This window comes from Panicum virgatum, chromosome 5N (genome assembly GCF_016808335.1).
Source record: "Panicum virgatum strain AP13 chromosome 5N, P.virgatum_v5, whole genome shotgun sequence".
In the NCBI taxonomy this organism is placed as follows: domain Eukaryota; kingdom Viridiplantae; phylum Streptophyta; class Magnoliopsida; order Poales; family Poaceae; genus Panicum; species Panicum virgatum.
Genome location: NC_053149.1, coordinates 72,125,286 through 72,138,371, shown reverse-complemented (window position 1 = coordinate 72,138,371; position 13,086 = coordinate 72,125,286). Strand labels below are relative to the sequence as shown.

General features: G+C 45.5%; 1 protein-coding gene across 1 annotated transcript; it reads right to left on the bottom strand.

The window, feature by feature from the left end:
- Nucleotides 1-1,892: 1,892 nt before the first annotated feature.
- LOC120675151 (probable serine/threonine-protein kinase PBL25) lies at nucleotides 1,893-2,882 on the bottom strand. The gene has a single exon (XM_039956233.1). It carries the CDS (start codon nucleotides 2,880-2,882, stop codon nucleotides 1,893-1,895), a length of 990 nt encoding a protein of 329 aa, XP_039812167.1.
- Between the last annotated feature and the right edge of the window lie 10,204 nt (nucleotides 2,883-13,086).

Here is a 13,086-nt window from a genome sequence, read left to right as displayed (position 1 = left end):
TGCATGCATATAGAAACCGCGACCGAGGAAGTCGTGTACGAGGTGATCGCGGAGCCGCAGGAGCAGACGGAGCCAGCCCCGCAGGAGTTTCGTGACGACCCGGCCCCAGGCCTAGTGGACACTAGCTCTGAGCAGCAACCCGCAGGCAAGCCCCGGAGTATAACCTATTACTTTAACTTATGAATTGTTATATATATATTTACTTGATTATGCATTAAGTTTCTAGGCGTTGGATGAAACCCTAGTTGCATGATTCCTAGGTTCCATTGGTCGGAATACTAGTATGTGTATGTCGTTATGCTTGCCGTGCTAAAAATAGGATTCGGTAGAAGTCGAGTAATTTCCTGTTACTCGCGAGATATAGGATGTCTTTATGATTTGATTATGGAATATTGGAATATGGAGGAAAAGAAAAGAATTGGAGACCGGACGGGAACTGTCTAGCCCATCTGTGTCGATTAAGGACCGTTCGTTGTCTGGCCCTGAGATCGAGTTTGAATTGTACTAACTGCATGCCGGGAGTAGGAGGTAGTCGAAACCGGTAAGCCGAGTACTGCCTTGTTTCGAAAGTACAGAACATCTACCCACCCCTTAGGGCAGTCGAGTGGCCGCGGAGAATTGGGATGCATATGTTTACTTTTGGTGGTCTCTCGTAGGGCTCGGTTGACTATATGAAGGTGGGGCGGTTCTGTAGTTCGAGGCGGGGAGGGGAATGATTGGTTTGTATTGTCCGACGGGGCAAATACGTGCCGTGTTGGTTAGGTCCACCTTGCAAGGTTAAATCGGATCGATTCACCGTAAGTCGCTCTCGGATATGAGCACCTTGATCGCAGCACTGTATCGTAGTAATGAGATGGAATATTAATGTATATGTTGAAGGAAATGTTGAGATTACTAATTGATCTTCTATTATGTTTGTTTTAGAAAGGGGTTCTGCAAATGGTTATAGGATATTAATTTATATAGAATGTGAGCTAAAATATTGAAAGTAAGAATCCACCTTTAGATGACTTTCTGCAAATAATCCACAGCCAGAAAGCCTTGCATGTCTAGATGTGGGCTATGTATACCCATAGTCGGGTAAGTCTTGAGGAGTATTAGTATACTCAGAGTTGTGGCTCAAACTATTTCAGATCAGGATGAGATTGACTTCTGCCCTTGTGCTAAATTCATCCAGCTTGGCACGGATGGTTGGGAGGTGGCCGGACCAGATGCTTAGTTCTTGCTAGTTACAAAATCACACACCCGTGGGCTGAGTGTGTGATTCGATACTGCGCTTCATGTATTATAGTCGTCAGGTTTCCTATATCGGACTTTGTTTTAAAATAAAGTTACTCTTGTATATTGTTATATGTAATTAAATCAGGTTTGTAGAACTTAATGTACTCTACTCGGTATTGTAATCGTATTTATATGTACTCGTCATGTTTGTACTGCCTGCGCTCACCTTCGCGTGGGACTACTGGTGTTTGTTTCGATCAGAAGGTCCGTTCTGAAAGAGCTGTCAAATTAAACCGTTAAGTCAAATGTGACTGATGTGTTCAAATGATGGCCATTTAGCTTAATTTGAGTTTTAATTTGGCGGTTCTGTCACAGAGTGGATGATTCCACCATTAGTGGTAATGATTATATCAATCTCTCAGTTAATCCTAATCAAGGTAATTATTACGTGGGTTGTTACATGTTTGCTCTCAAAGCCCGGGGTAGCATGCATCTACCTAGCTCATAGATCATCGCAAATTGTTGCATCAGAATTCAGGAGCAGAGCATGCATGTGTGATCCAAGCAATCCAACCCATATCTGCTGCGGCCTAGCTAATCCACTACCTCTACCCACTATATATACGATACGATACGATCCGATCCGATCCGATCATCTACTGAAGAAGAAGCTAGCTGCTTGCTGCTGGTGCCGCCGATGAGGCCGCCGCCTCGGCGAGGTACTCCAGCGTGACGGCTGCGTCGCTCATGAGCGGGCGAGCGGACGCCTCGTCCTGCAGGCACATGGCGGCCACGGCCACGGCCTGCTTGAGGTCCCTCTCCGGGAAGTCCCCTCGCAGGAGCGGGTCGGCGAGCTCGCGGTACCTCTTGCCGTCCCGGAGCATGGGCCTGGCCCAGGCCACTAGCAGTTGCTCCGCGGGGGGCCTGGAGGAGTCGACGGCGCGCCGCCCGGTGACGAGCTCCAGCAGCAGCACGCCGAAGCTGTACACGTCGGTCTTCACCGTGAGGTTGCCGGCGCGCACGTACTCGGGCGCGCAGTAGCCGTAGGTGCCCATCACGCGCGGGGAGCGGTCGCCGACGGGGCCCAGCTTGGCAAGCCCGAAGTCGGAGAGCTTGGGGCAGAGGGCGTCGTCGAGGAGGACGTTGGAGGACTTGAGGTCGCGGTAGATCACGGGCGGGTTGGCCGTCTCGTGCAGGTACTCGAGGCCCCGGGCGGCGCCCAAAGCCACGCGCATGCGCGTCTCCCAGCTCAGCGCCCGCTGCGGCTCGCCCTGCTCGCCAGCGGGGAGCAGCAGGTGGTCCGCCAGCGACCCCAGCGCCATGTACTCGTACACCAGCAGCCGCTGCTCGCCGTCGGCGCAGTAGCCCACCAGGTTCACCAGGTTGGGGTGGTGCAGCAGGCTCAGCATCAGCACCTCCACCACGAACTCGCGATTGCCCTGCGCGCCCTCGCGGTCCAGCTGCTTCACCGCCACCACCTGCCCGCTCTCCAGCCGGCCGCGGTACACGCGCCCGAACCCGCCCTCCCCCAGCATGCACTCCGCCCGGAAGTTGTCCGTGGCCGACGCGAGCTCGCCGTAGGTGAAGGCGCGAGCCCTGCTGCTGCTGCTCCGCCGATCGGCGATGATGCTCGTCGCCCCCGCCGCTATGTCACCTGCCATCAGCAGCTAACCATTATAAATAAATAAATAAATATATATACTAAATCATCATTCATGTGTGTGTATATATATACATATTTTTAAAGAGCAGATCGTATCTGTGGTACTTTTATTTTTGGTCCGTCAATACCCAATACCCAATGATCGGTAGGTCCTTGGCTTGTATTTGCCCCACATACCACACCGTGCCCACACGCCGGCCAGCCCGAGTCGAACTCTATCACCTTCACCGCACGTTCCATCACGTCAATTCCCCTACCCGATTCCCGTCAGAGCTTTCTAGCGGCGGAAGACAGTAGTAGCTTTGATCGGTGTTCGTGCTTTGCTGGGTACCTACATGTGGTTGATCAGATCTCGTGAGGATGATATGGGGATGCTCTTCTCGGTGCTCGCGGTTGTAGTGGCTGCGCCGTGGTCGCTGGGCTGTCAATGGCCGCAGGGGTCACCAATGCCGTCGTGTGCCTCGCCGCCTACGCCATCCCTGTGCCTAGCAGCCACTCGACAGCTATGCCAAGGGATCGTGATTGGATTTGATTTTCACAGAGCGGAAGGAGCAGAATTGCCGGGCACCACTTGGGGCTTGACAGCCATTGCCACGGCTAGCAACCCCGATGTCATCGTGGTGCTGGTGGTGCCCTAATGGAATAGGAGAGGGGAAGGAATCGGCATTGGATTCGATTTGCAGAGCGAAGATTCCAACGAAGAACGTCAGGCAAGTTAACGGGCTGCATTGTGGATCACTATCGCAGGCTGGGTTTCAAGAAAATAGTAATTTCCCTGGTCTTTATTTGCGCTAAGAGTGCAAGACTAATTAATTTTTTATAAAAAAAAGAGTGCAAGACTAATCCATCCAAAAAAATTTACTTTTCTAGGAAAAATTATCAACACAGATGCTCCTGGAAATAGCATCTTAAACAAATATTTGTGTATGTGTTGTTCGTGTAGGATGACTGGCCATTGACCGATGACAAAGCTAAAGTTGTTTATTCATGATATGTATAATTCAGGAAAATTGCTGGTTTCTTCTTTCACATGATATATAGTTCATCCGTATCCAAAAATATCATATATTTTTAAGTTTCTCATAAGTCAAACTATCCTAAATTACAACAAAAACACCGCTATATACATTATGAAATATATTTTTAGATTTAACATCTTTGATGACTAATTTTGCATGTACTAAGATTCTATGATACATGCAATTCTAATAACTTTTTATGATCATCTATATCTTTCCGTTGCAACGCACGGGCATGTTGATAGTGTGTGTGTGATACTAAAGTGAGTAAGTTTTCCACCTAAATTTTTGGTTTGGTCCATCTTGTGTTATTGACAAGTGGATTTTAGTCCCTCTCATATGTAAGTCGGACTAGTCTTTTATCAATCAGAATTATAATTGGAACCTGGACAAATCAATCATAATCATCAGACCTCGCATAAATCAATTGAAATTCCAATCGGATCCGGACAATCAATGTCTCCTATGATCATAACATGGCCTGTACACGAAGAACAAGCACAAAATGGATGATATTATTGTGTTGATGATATTATGTAGATTTATTATATTACCCATAGCAACGCACGAGCACTATGCTAGTATATTACTAAAGCGGGTAAAGTTTTCACCTAAGGTCCATCTTGTATCATTGACAGGTGGGCGTTGGTTCATCTCGTATGCGAGTGAGACTAGCATTTCATCAATTGAAATCCTAACTAAAACCAAACAATGCAAATCAATCGAAATCCTAATCAGAACCCCGACAAATCAACCAGATTCCTAATTGGATCCCAGACAATCAATGTCTCGTATGACCACAACACAGTCTGTATACAGAGTGAATGAGCACAAAGTTGATGATATTACTTTGTTGATAATATTACATAGATCTATTGTAATACTCGTAGAAACACAAATCTTTTCTACATACTTTATCCTCACTCATTCGCATACGGTCGGTCACCCATTCCGAAATTGCTCCAACCCAAGCACGCTTAACATCGAAGTTCTTTCGAGATCGACTTCCGGAAAAAAAATGTTATAACTTGTTGGTATAAGTATCATATTAATCATAATAAACCCTTAGTCGGGATGTCACATCTTCACCCCTTAAGAGACCGACATCATCGTCGGTCAATCCCAAGCTGGGAACGTTCTCTTGGCCACGTCCGTCCAGAGCCAGTGCATGTGCCATGTTGTGTGACCACTCCGGGTCCACACCAGCCATGCGTACCATGTCTATGCAACTGTGACACGCGCGGCCATGAAACCGCGAGAGTCAACTCTGATACCATTATGTAACGTCCCGCCTCGGAGGCTCGCGGCGTGTAACGTCCCGACTCCTCGAGACTGGGCCCACTTAGATCTAGCAGGTTTTTCTAGGATCTAGACTGTCCTAACAAACCAGCACAAGTCTTTTCTGTACACTTTATCCTCACTCGTGCGCACCCAGAAAGAATTTTCCGGTCGGTCACCCATTCTGAAATTGCTCCAGGCCATTTTTTTTTGGAAAAAGTTCTTACAAGATTGGCTTCCAAAAAAGAAGTTGCAGCTTGATGGTATGAACATCTTATTAACCCTATTAAACCCTTGGGTCGGGATGTCACATTCTCACCCCTTAAGAGAACGACGTCCTCGTCGGTCAACCCCAAACTAGGAATGTGCCAGCGCATGTGTCATGTTGTGTAACCACTCTAGGTCCACACCAGCCATACGCACCATGATTGCACAACTACAACATACGCGCCCGTGAAACTGCGAGAGTCGGCTCTAATACAATTCTGTAACGTCCCATCTCCCAAGGTCGGGCCCGCTTAAATCTGGCAGGTTTTCTAGAATATAAAATGTCCTCACAGACCAACACAAGAATTTTATGCACACTTTGTCCTCACTCGTGCGCACCCAGGAAGAGTTTCCCGGTCAGTCAACCATCCCGAAATTAATTTAGGCCAAGCACGCTTAAAGAACTCGAGATCTTCCGAAAAAACAAAGTTGGAATTTATTGTATGAGAATCCTATTAAGCTCTTGGCCCGGGATGTCACACGGCTTGGCCGGCAGGGGTGAGCAAGCGCGAGGCAGCGGCTGCTCGGCGGCCGTCGGGGTGAGGCAGAGCTAGAGGAACACTACTAGAAAACGGACCAAAGGTCCTGACCAAAGGTTCCAGTTGCTTTTGCAACCGGTACTGATGCCACGCATCAGTACCGGTTGCAAAAGCAACTGGTACCTTTGGCCAGCGGCGATCAAAGGTAAGGGGTTTGGTACCGGGTTAAAGCATTACCCGGTACCAAAACCCCAGTATAGTCACCGGTTGGTGGCACCAACCAATGCCTAAAGGGCGGACAATGGCACCGGGTTTTGCCATGACCCGGTGCCGCCACGTGCCCACAACAAAGGCACAGGTTGGTAACTTCAACCGGTGCATATGCCTATTGTTTGCCACCGGTTTTTGAGCACCAACCGGTGCTTTTGAGCCACGCCTATAAATACCCCAACCCCTCCCCCTCCAAGCTGCCGTGAACTCACTGTTCATGGCAGCTGAGTGAGGGGAGGGGAGACAAAAAAATTTTAAAAAAAGTTAGTTATTTTTCTCCATAACTTAGCAATTGGTTTTAAGAAGCAGTTATCACTTAATTTAGTTTATACATGTGATAATTATTTTTAGTTGTAGCATTTTATTGTAGTTATATGTGTTATCAATTTATTTGATATGTGAATACTATCAAATTATTGTATTTATATATTGTATCAATTTATTTGATAAGTGAATAGTATCTATTTATTATAGTTATATGCATTATCAATTATATATTTGAATTCAAATTTTGTATGGAAATATTATCAATTACATATGCAAGGGTGCTTTATTTAGTTCCCTTCAAAAATTCCAAAACTTTACAAGATTCCACATTCGAGATGCATGCTGCGCCAATTCGAGACCCGCAGCTCAGCTAGGCCAGAAGGCCACATGCGTCGTTTGAAACAAAGTTTTTACACAGTCATGCAGTCAGAAGGCCATATGCATCGTTATAATTTTGTAGTTCAATTTTATTAATAGTGTATTCAATATTAGTTATAAATTGGTAGTATGAATAAACTATTTGTACACTACAATGATGTATATAAATGTATTGTGGACCCAGATGAGTCGGCAATGGATGTACATAGCCGACTGGCGTTCAAAGGAGTTCATTGATGGCGTGCACGAATTCACAGAAGCGGCCGAGAAACACAAGTATGGCGGTTTTGTTCATTGTCCATGCAAATTCTGTAAGAATGAGAAGGATTACTCATCATCAAGAACCATCCACAGTCACTTGTTCAATAGTGGTTTCATACTGAACTACTATGTTTGGACCAAGCATAGCGAAAGAAGAATTATGCTAGATAATAATGTAGAAGAAGAGGACAGGATTCCTGACTTTGCAGCCAATTATAATGCCTTTTTCAATGACACTGCAATGGGTGAGCCTGAAAAAGATACTAAAGGATACGTTGTAGAAGATGATCTTGGTCAGATGCTGCGCGAAGCTGAGGAAGGTTGCAAAACAGAAAAGAAATCGAGAGATCTGAAGCGTATGTTGGAGGACTACAGAACATTGTTGTCCCCTGATTGCAAACAAGACCAAAAGAAGTTGGGTACGACATTGGAATTGTTGCAATGGAAGGCATCAAATGGTTTGTCTGACAAGAGTTTCGAGGAGTTGCTGAAACTTGTAACAAACTTACTCCCTGAGGGTAACACCTTGCCGGCGACAACATACGAGGCAAAAAAAAGTTGTTTGTCCTTTAGGATTAGAGGCACAGAAGATACATGCTTGTCCTAATGACTGCATCCTATATCGAGGTGAGTATAAAAATTTGGAGTCATGCCCTGTATGCAACGCATGCCGGTATAAGATCCCTCGAGATGATCCAGGCGACGTTGAGGGGATGCGTGTCAAGAAGAGGGTGCCTGCCAAGGTGATGTGGTATTTCCCTCTAATACCACGTCTGAAACGTTTGTTCATGAACTAAACGAATGCTAAATTGATGCGATGGCACAAAGAACGTAAGCAAGACAATATGTTGAGACACCTCGCTGATGGGTCGCAGTGGAGAAAAGTGGACAGAACATTTCCAACATTTGCAAATGATGCGAGGAATATAAGGTTCGGCTTAAGTACGGATGGCATGAATCCTTTTGGTGAGCAGAGTAGTGGCCATAGTACCTGGCCTGTGACACTCTGTATATACAACCTTCCTCCCTGGTTGTGTATGAAGCGGAAATTCATTATGATGCCGGTGCTTATCCCCGGCCCGAAGCAACCCGGTAACGATATAGATGTGTATCTGAAACCACTGATTGAGGATCTTCTATTGTTGTGGAAAGAGGAGGGTGTTTGTATGTGAGATGCGCACGCAGAGGATCATTTTAACCTTCGTGCATTACTTTTCATAACCACCAACGATTGGCCAGCACTAAGTAACCTCTCCGGACAATCCAATAAGGGTTATAGGGCATGCACCCATTGTTTAGAAGAAACCGACAGCACGTACCTCAAGAACTGTATGAAGATCGTGTATATGGGTCATCGTCAATTTCTTCCGATCAAGCACCCATTAAGGAGGAGGCATGCTCACTACGATGGAAAGGCAGATCATCGTACCAAGCCTAGACATCGTTGTGGGAAAATAGTGTTTGAAATGGTCAAAGATATAAAAGTAGTATTCGGAAAAGGACCCGGCAGCAGATCAGTGCAGAGTATGACGGACGTGCACCTATGTGGAAGAAGAAGAGTATTTTTTGGGAGTTACCTTATTGGGAAGTCTTAAACGTCCACCACGCAATTGATGTGATGCACCTAACAAAAAATCTTTGTGTGAACCTTCTAGGCTTCCTTGGTGTCTACGGTAAGCCAAAGGATACATTGGAAGCGCGGCAAGATCTTCAACATATGAAACAACGGGCCGCCCTACATCCAGAAAAAAGGGATAAAGGACGTCATTATCTAGGTCCTGCGTGCTACACTCTTAGCAAGGAAGAAAAGCAAAGTATGTTCGACTGTTTGAATAGTATCAAGGTCCCATCAGGCTACTCTTCGAATATAAAGAGGCCACTGAACTTTAAAGAGAAGAAATTTGCACACGTAAAGTCCCATGACTATCACGTGTTGATGACGCAATTGATTCCAGTTGCACTTAGAGGTATTCTACCAGCTAATGTTCGAGCAATAATTATAAAGCTATGCGCCTTTCTCAACACAATTTCTCATAAGGCAATCGATCCATCGAGTTTAAGCAGGCTACAAGAGGATGTTGTCCAAAGTTTAGTCAGTCTTGAAATGATATTTCCTCCATCATTCTTCAATATTATGACGCATCTTCTAGTTCACCTGGTCAAAGAGATTGGTATTCTCGGTCCTGTTTTCCTTCATAATATGTTCCCTTTTGAACGATACTTTGCAGTCCTAAAGAAATACGTTCGTAATCGGGCTCGTCCAGAAGGAAGAATTGTGAAGGGTTACGTCACAGAGGAGGTCATTGAGTTTTGTGTTGACTAAGTGGAAGAACTCTACCCAATTGGGATTCCAGTATCACGTCATGAGGGGCGGCTGATTGGAAAGGGCACACTTGGAATAAAATCAGTAAATGCCACAGATCATGCCACGTTGAGGAAAGCACATCTCACAGTTCTGCAACAATCAGTCTTGGTGGCTCCATACATGGAAGAGCACATGCAAATTGTGCGAAGCATATACCCTTTGAAGTCTGAGACATGGATTACAAAACATCATAACGATACATTCGCCACCTGGTTGCAGAAGGAAGTCATGGCCAACGATCAAATTCATGAGCAGCTATCTTGGCTGGCCAGGGGTCCGGTAAATTCAATCTTGATGTACCAAGGATATGAAATTAATGGTTACACATTTTATACAAGAGCCCAAGATAACAAGAGCGCCAATCAAAATAGTGGTGTCCGTATAGATGCCACCGACTCTAGTGGCCAAACGAACTCATATTTTGGTTACATTGAAGAGATCTGGGAACTCGACTATGGGCTGTTGAAGATACCTCCATTTCGTTGTCAATGGGTTAAACTCACAGGAAAAGGTGTCGATATCGACGGGTACGGAATGACAACGGTAGACCTCAAAGAGCTTGGTTATCGAGACAAACCATTCATCCTAGCTAAAGATGTCACTCAAGTTTTCTATGTGCAGGACATGTCTAGCAAACCGAGAAAGGACAAGTCCAGGAATAAATCAAGTTTTGTAGGTGCCGGAGATGAGCCAAAGCGCCATATTGTTCTGGCAGGAAAAAGAAAAATTTTGGGAGTCGACGATGTCACAGATGAAGAAGAATACAATAAGGTTAAAGATATGACTTCGTTCGCAGTGGAGGTTGACACAAGTATTCTTTTAGCCGAAGAGGAGGCTCCGTATGCACGTCATGATCATAATGAAGGGATGATTGTAAAGCGAAACATCGTTAATATTCCCTTAGTTGAATGATTATGTCTTGTAATATTTTTTGTGAACATTATCATATTTCTTATGTAATGAATTGATTTATTGGGCAATTAAATGATTTATTATGCAATTATTTGATTTATTATGATTTATTATGCAATTAAAATGATTAGTTATGCACCTAAATGATTTATCATGTAGTAATTAGAATTATTGTGCATTTAAATGATTTATTATGCAATTATTTGATTTATTATGATTCATTATGCAATTAAAATGATTAGTTATGCACCTAAATGATTTATCATGTAGTAATTAGAATTATTGTGCATTTAAATGATTTATTATGCAATTATTTGATTTATTATGCAATTAAAATAATTAGCTATGCACCTAAATGAATTAGCATGTAGTAATTAGAATTATTGTGCATTTAAATGATTTATTATGAAATTATTTGATTTATTATGCAATTAAAATAATTAATTAAGCACCTAAATGATTTATCATGTAGTAATTAGAATTATTGTGCATTTAAATGATTTATTATGCAATTATTTGATTTATTATGCAATTAAAATAATTAGTTATGCACCTAAATGATTTATTATTATGTAGTAATTAAAAGAAAATCTTAGGTACTGGTTAGAATTGTCAACCGGTACCTAAGGCAGGCAATTCAGAAAAAAAAAGGGTTGGGCGCGGGTTCGAACCGTGGCCGCGGCGCACAAATTACACAGAGTTACCATTGAGCTATCGAGGGATTTCAGATCTCATCCCGCCAGAAATCTACAAAAGTAAATTTCAAAAACCCTAAGGCACCGGTTTTCGTTCCCCACCCAGTGCCAAAGGGGAATTTCAGTTCCCGCCCGTTGGGCACCTAAGGCACCGGGTGGGAGGTCACCCGGTATCTAAGCATTCCTTAGGCACCGGTTGGATACCCAACCGGTGCCTAAGGCTGCCTTAGGTACCGGGTGACTTTATCACCCAGTGCCAAAGGCTTCCACCATATAAGGGTCGTGCCTCCACTCCCTGCCGCCCTCCGATCCGCCGCCTCGTCCTCCACCGCCGCCGCGCCGCCGCCCCACGTCGACGCTCCTAGCTCTATAGCTCTGCGCCACCGAGCACCGCTCCCGTGCGCCACCGCCGTCGACGCTCCTCGCTCTACAGCTCTGCGCAGCCGCCGTCGATCCACCGCCCCGCCATGCCTCTTCGCTGCCCGTTCGTCACCGGAGCTAGGTGAGGTGGTGAGGAAGCCCCATACCCCCTTTCCCCTCTCTCTCTGTCGCTCTATCTCGCCGGCGATTCCTTGCCGAAGCCGCGGCTCCGCCCCCTCGCCGCCGAGTGGCCACCTCCGGCCACCGCCGCACCTCCTGGACCCCCTAGCCGCATTCCTCGTCGCCCCCCCCCCCTCCCTCCCCGGCCTAACCCCGCCACGAACCGAGCCCCGGAGCATCGTTTTCGGTGTACTCCAGCGGTCCGCCGCCGCCTCTGCTCGCCGCCGGAGCAAAGCGCCGCCCGCCCGAGCCGCCGGCTCCGCCTAGCGCCAAGCCGCGTTGTCGCCAGAGCTGCTAGCCAAGCCGCCGTTCACCTGAGCCGTTGCCCAAGCAGAGCCGAGCCACAGTTGAGCCAGCAGCCGCGTCTCAAGCCGCCCCACCCTGTTTCAGCCATTAGATCGAAATCCAACGGATCGAATCTGTTAGATCCGAGCCGAACCAGAGCCGCCCCGACGCTTTTGCTAAAGAGACCCTGAGTTTCTTCAAAATTAACCCACAGTCCTTCCTAGTTCAAAAGAAATTCCAGAGAGGCCCTTTCTAGATTTTTCTTGCAAATAAGCCCCTAGAATCTTGTTTTAGCCAGATCTTTCACATTTTGACTCCGATTTTAGCGATTCTTGCGCTCACGAGATCCTTGCATCGTGCTCTACATCTTTTTCAACTTTTCCAGTACATCTTTGCGTCATGCCTCTATTATTAGTCTTATGTATAGTGTACAATGTTTTCATTATATATAGTGTATAATTTAGTTATAGAATTTAGTTATTAGAGAGACTTTATTTAATCATGTATTTAAATAGAGAGTGAATAATGCTTGTATTTATGTATTTATCATGTATTTCTGTAACTCATGTATTTATCATGTAACTCATGTATTTATCATGTAACTCGTGTATTTCTGTAACTCATGCATGTATTTATGTATTATGAATTCTTCATTCTTAATTATGAAATCAAACACGACGCTCTCTCCTTCTTAACGACTTCTTAACGGAGATCGGTCTCTCGCTAACTCTCGTTGTCTCCTTGTCCCCGACGCTCTCTCGCTGTCTCCCCACCGACGCTCTCTCGCTGTCTCCTCACCGATGCTTGGTCTCTCGCTCACACACACGCATACACTCTCTCTCTCTCTCTATCTCTCTCTCTCTCTCACACACACACACACACTCACACACACTCACACTGACTCACACACACACTAACTCTCTCTCTTTCTCTGTCCCACTAACACACAAACACACACACACTGACTCACACACACACTCACTAACTCTCTCTCTCTCTCTCTGTCCCACTAACACACAAACACACACTCTCTCTCTCTCTCTCGCTCTCTCTCTCACTCCCTCTAACATACATACACTCTCTCTCACACACACTCTCTCTCTCTCTCTTTCAAACACGCATATTTGTTCAAAGAATTGAATTCTCCTGCTTCATTTAAGGATGGACACATACTCTAACACATTTT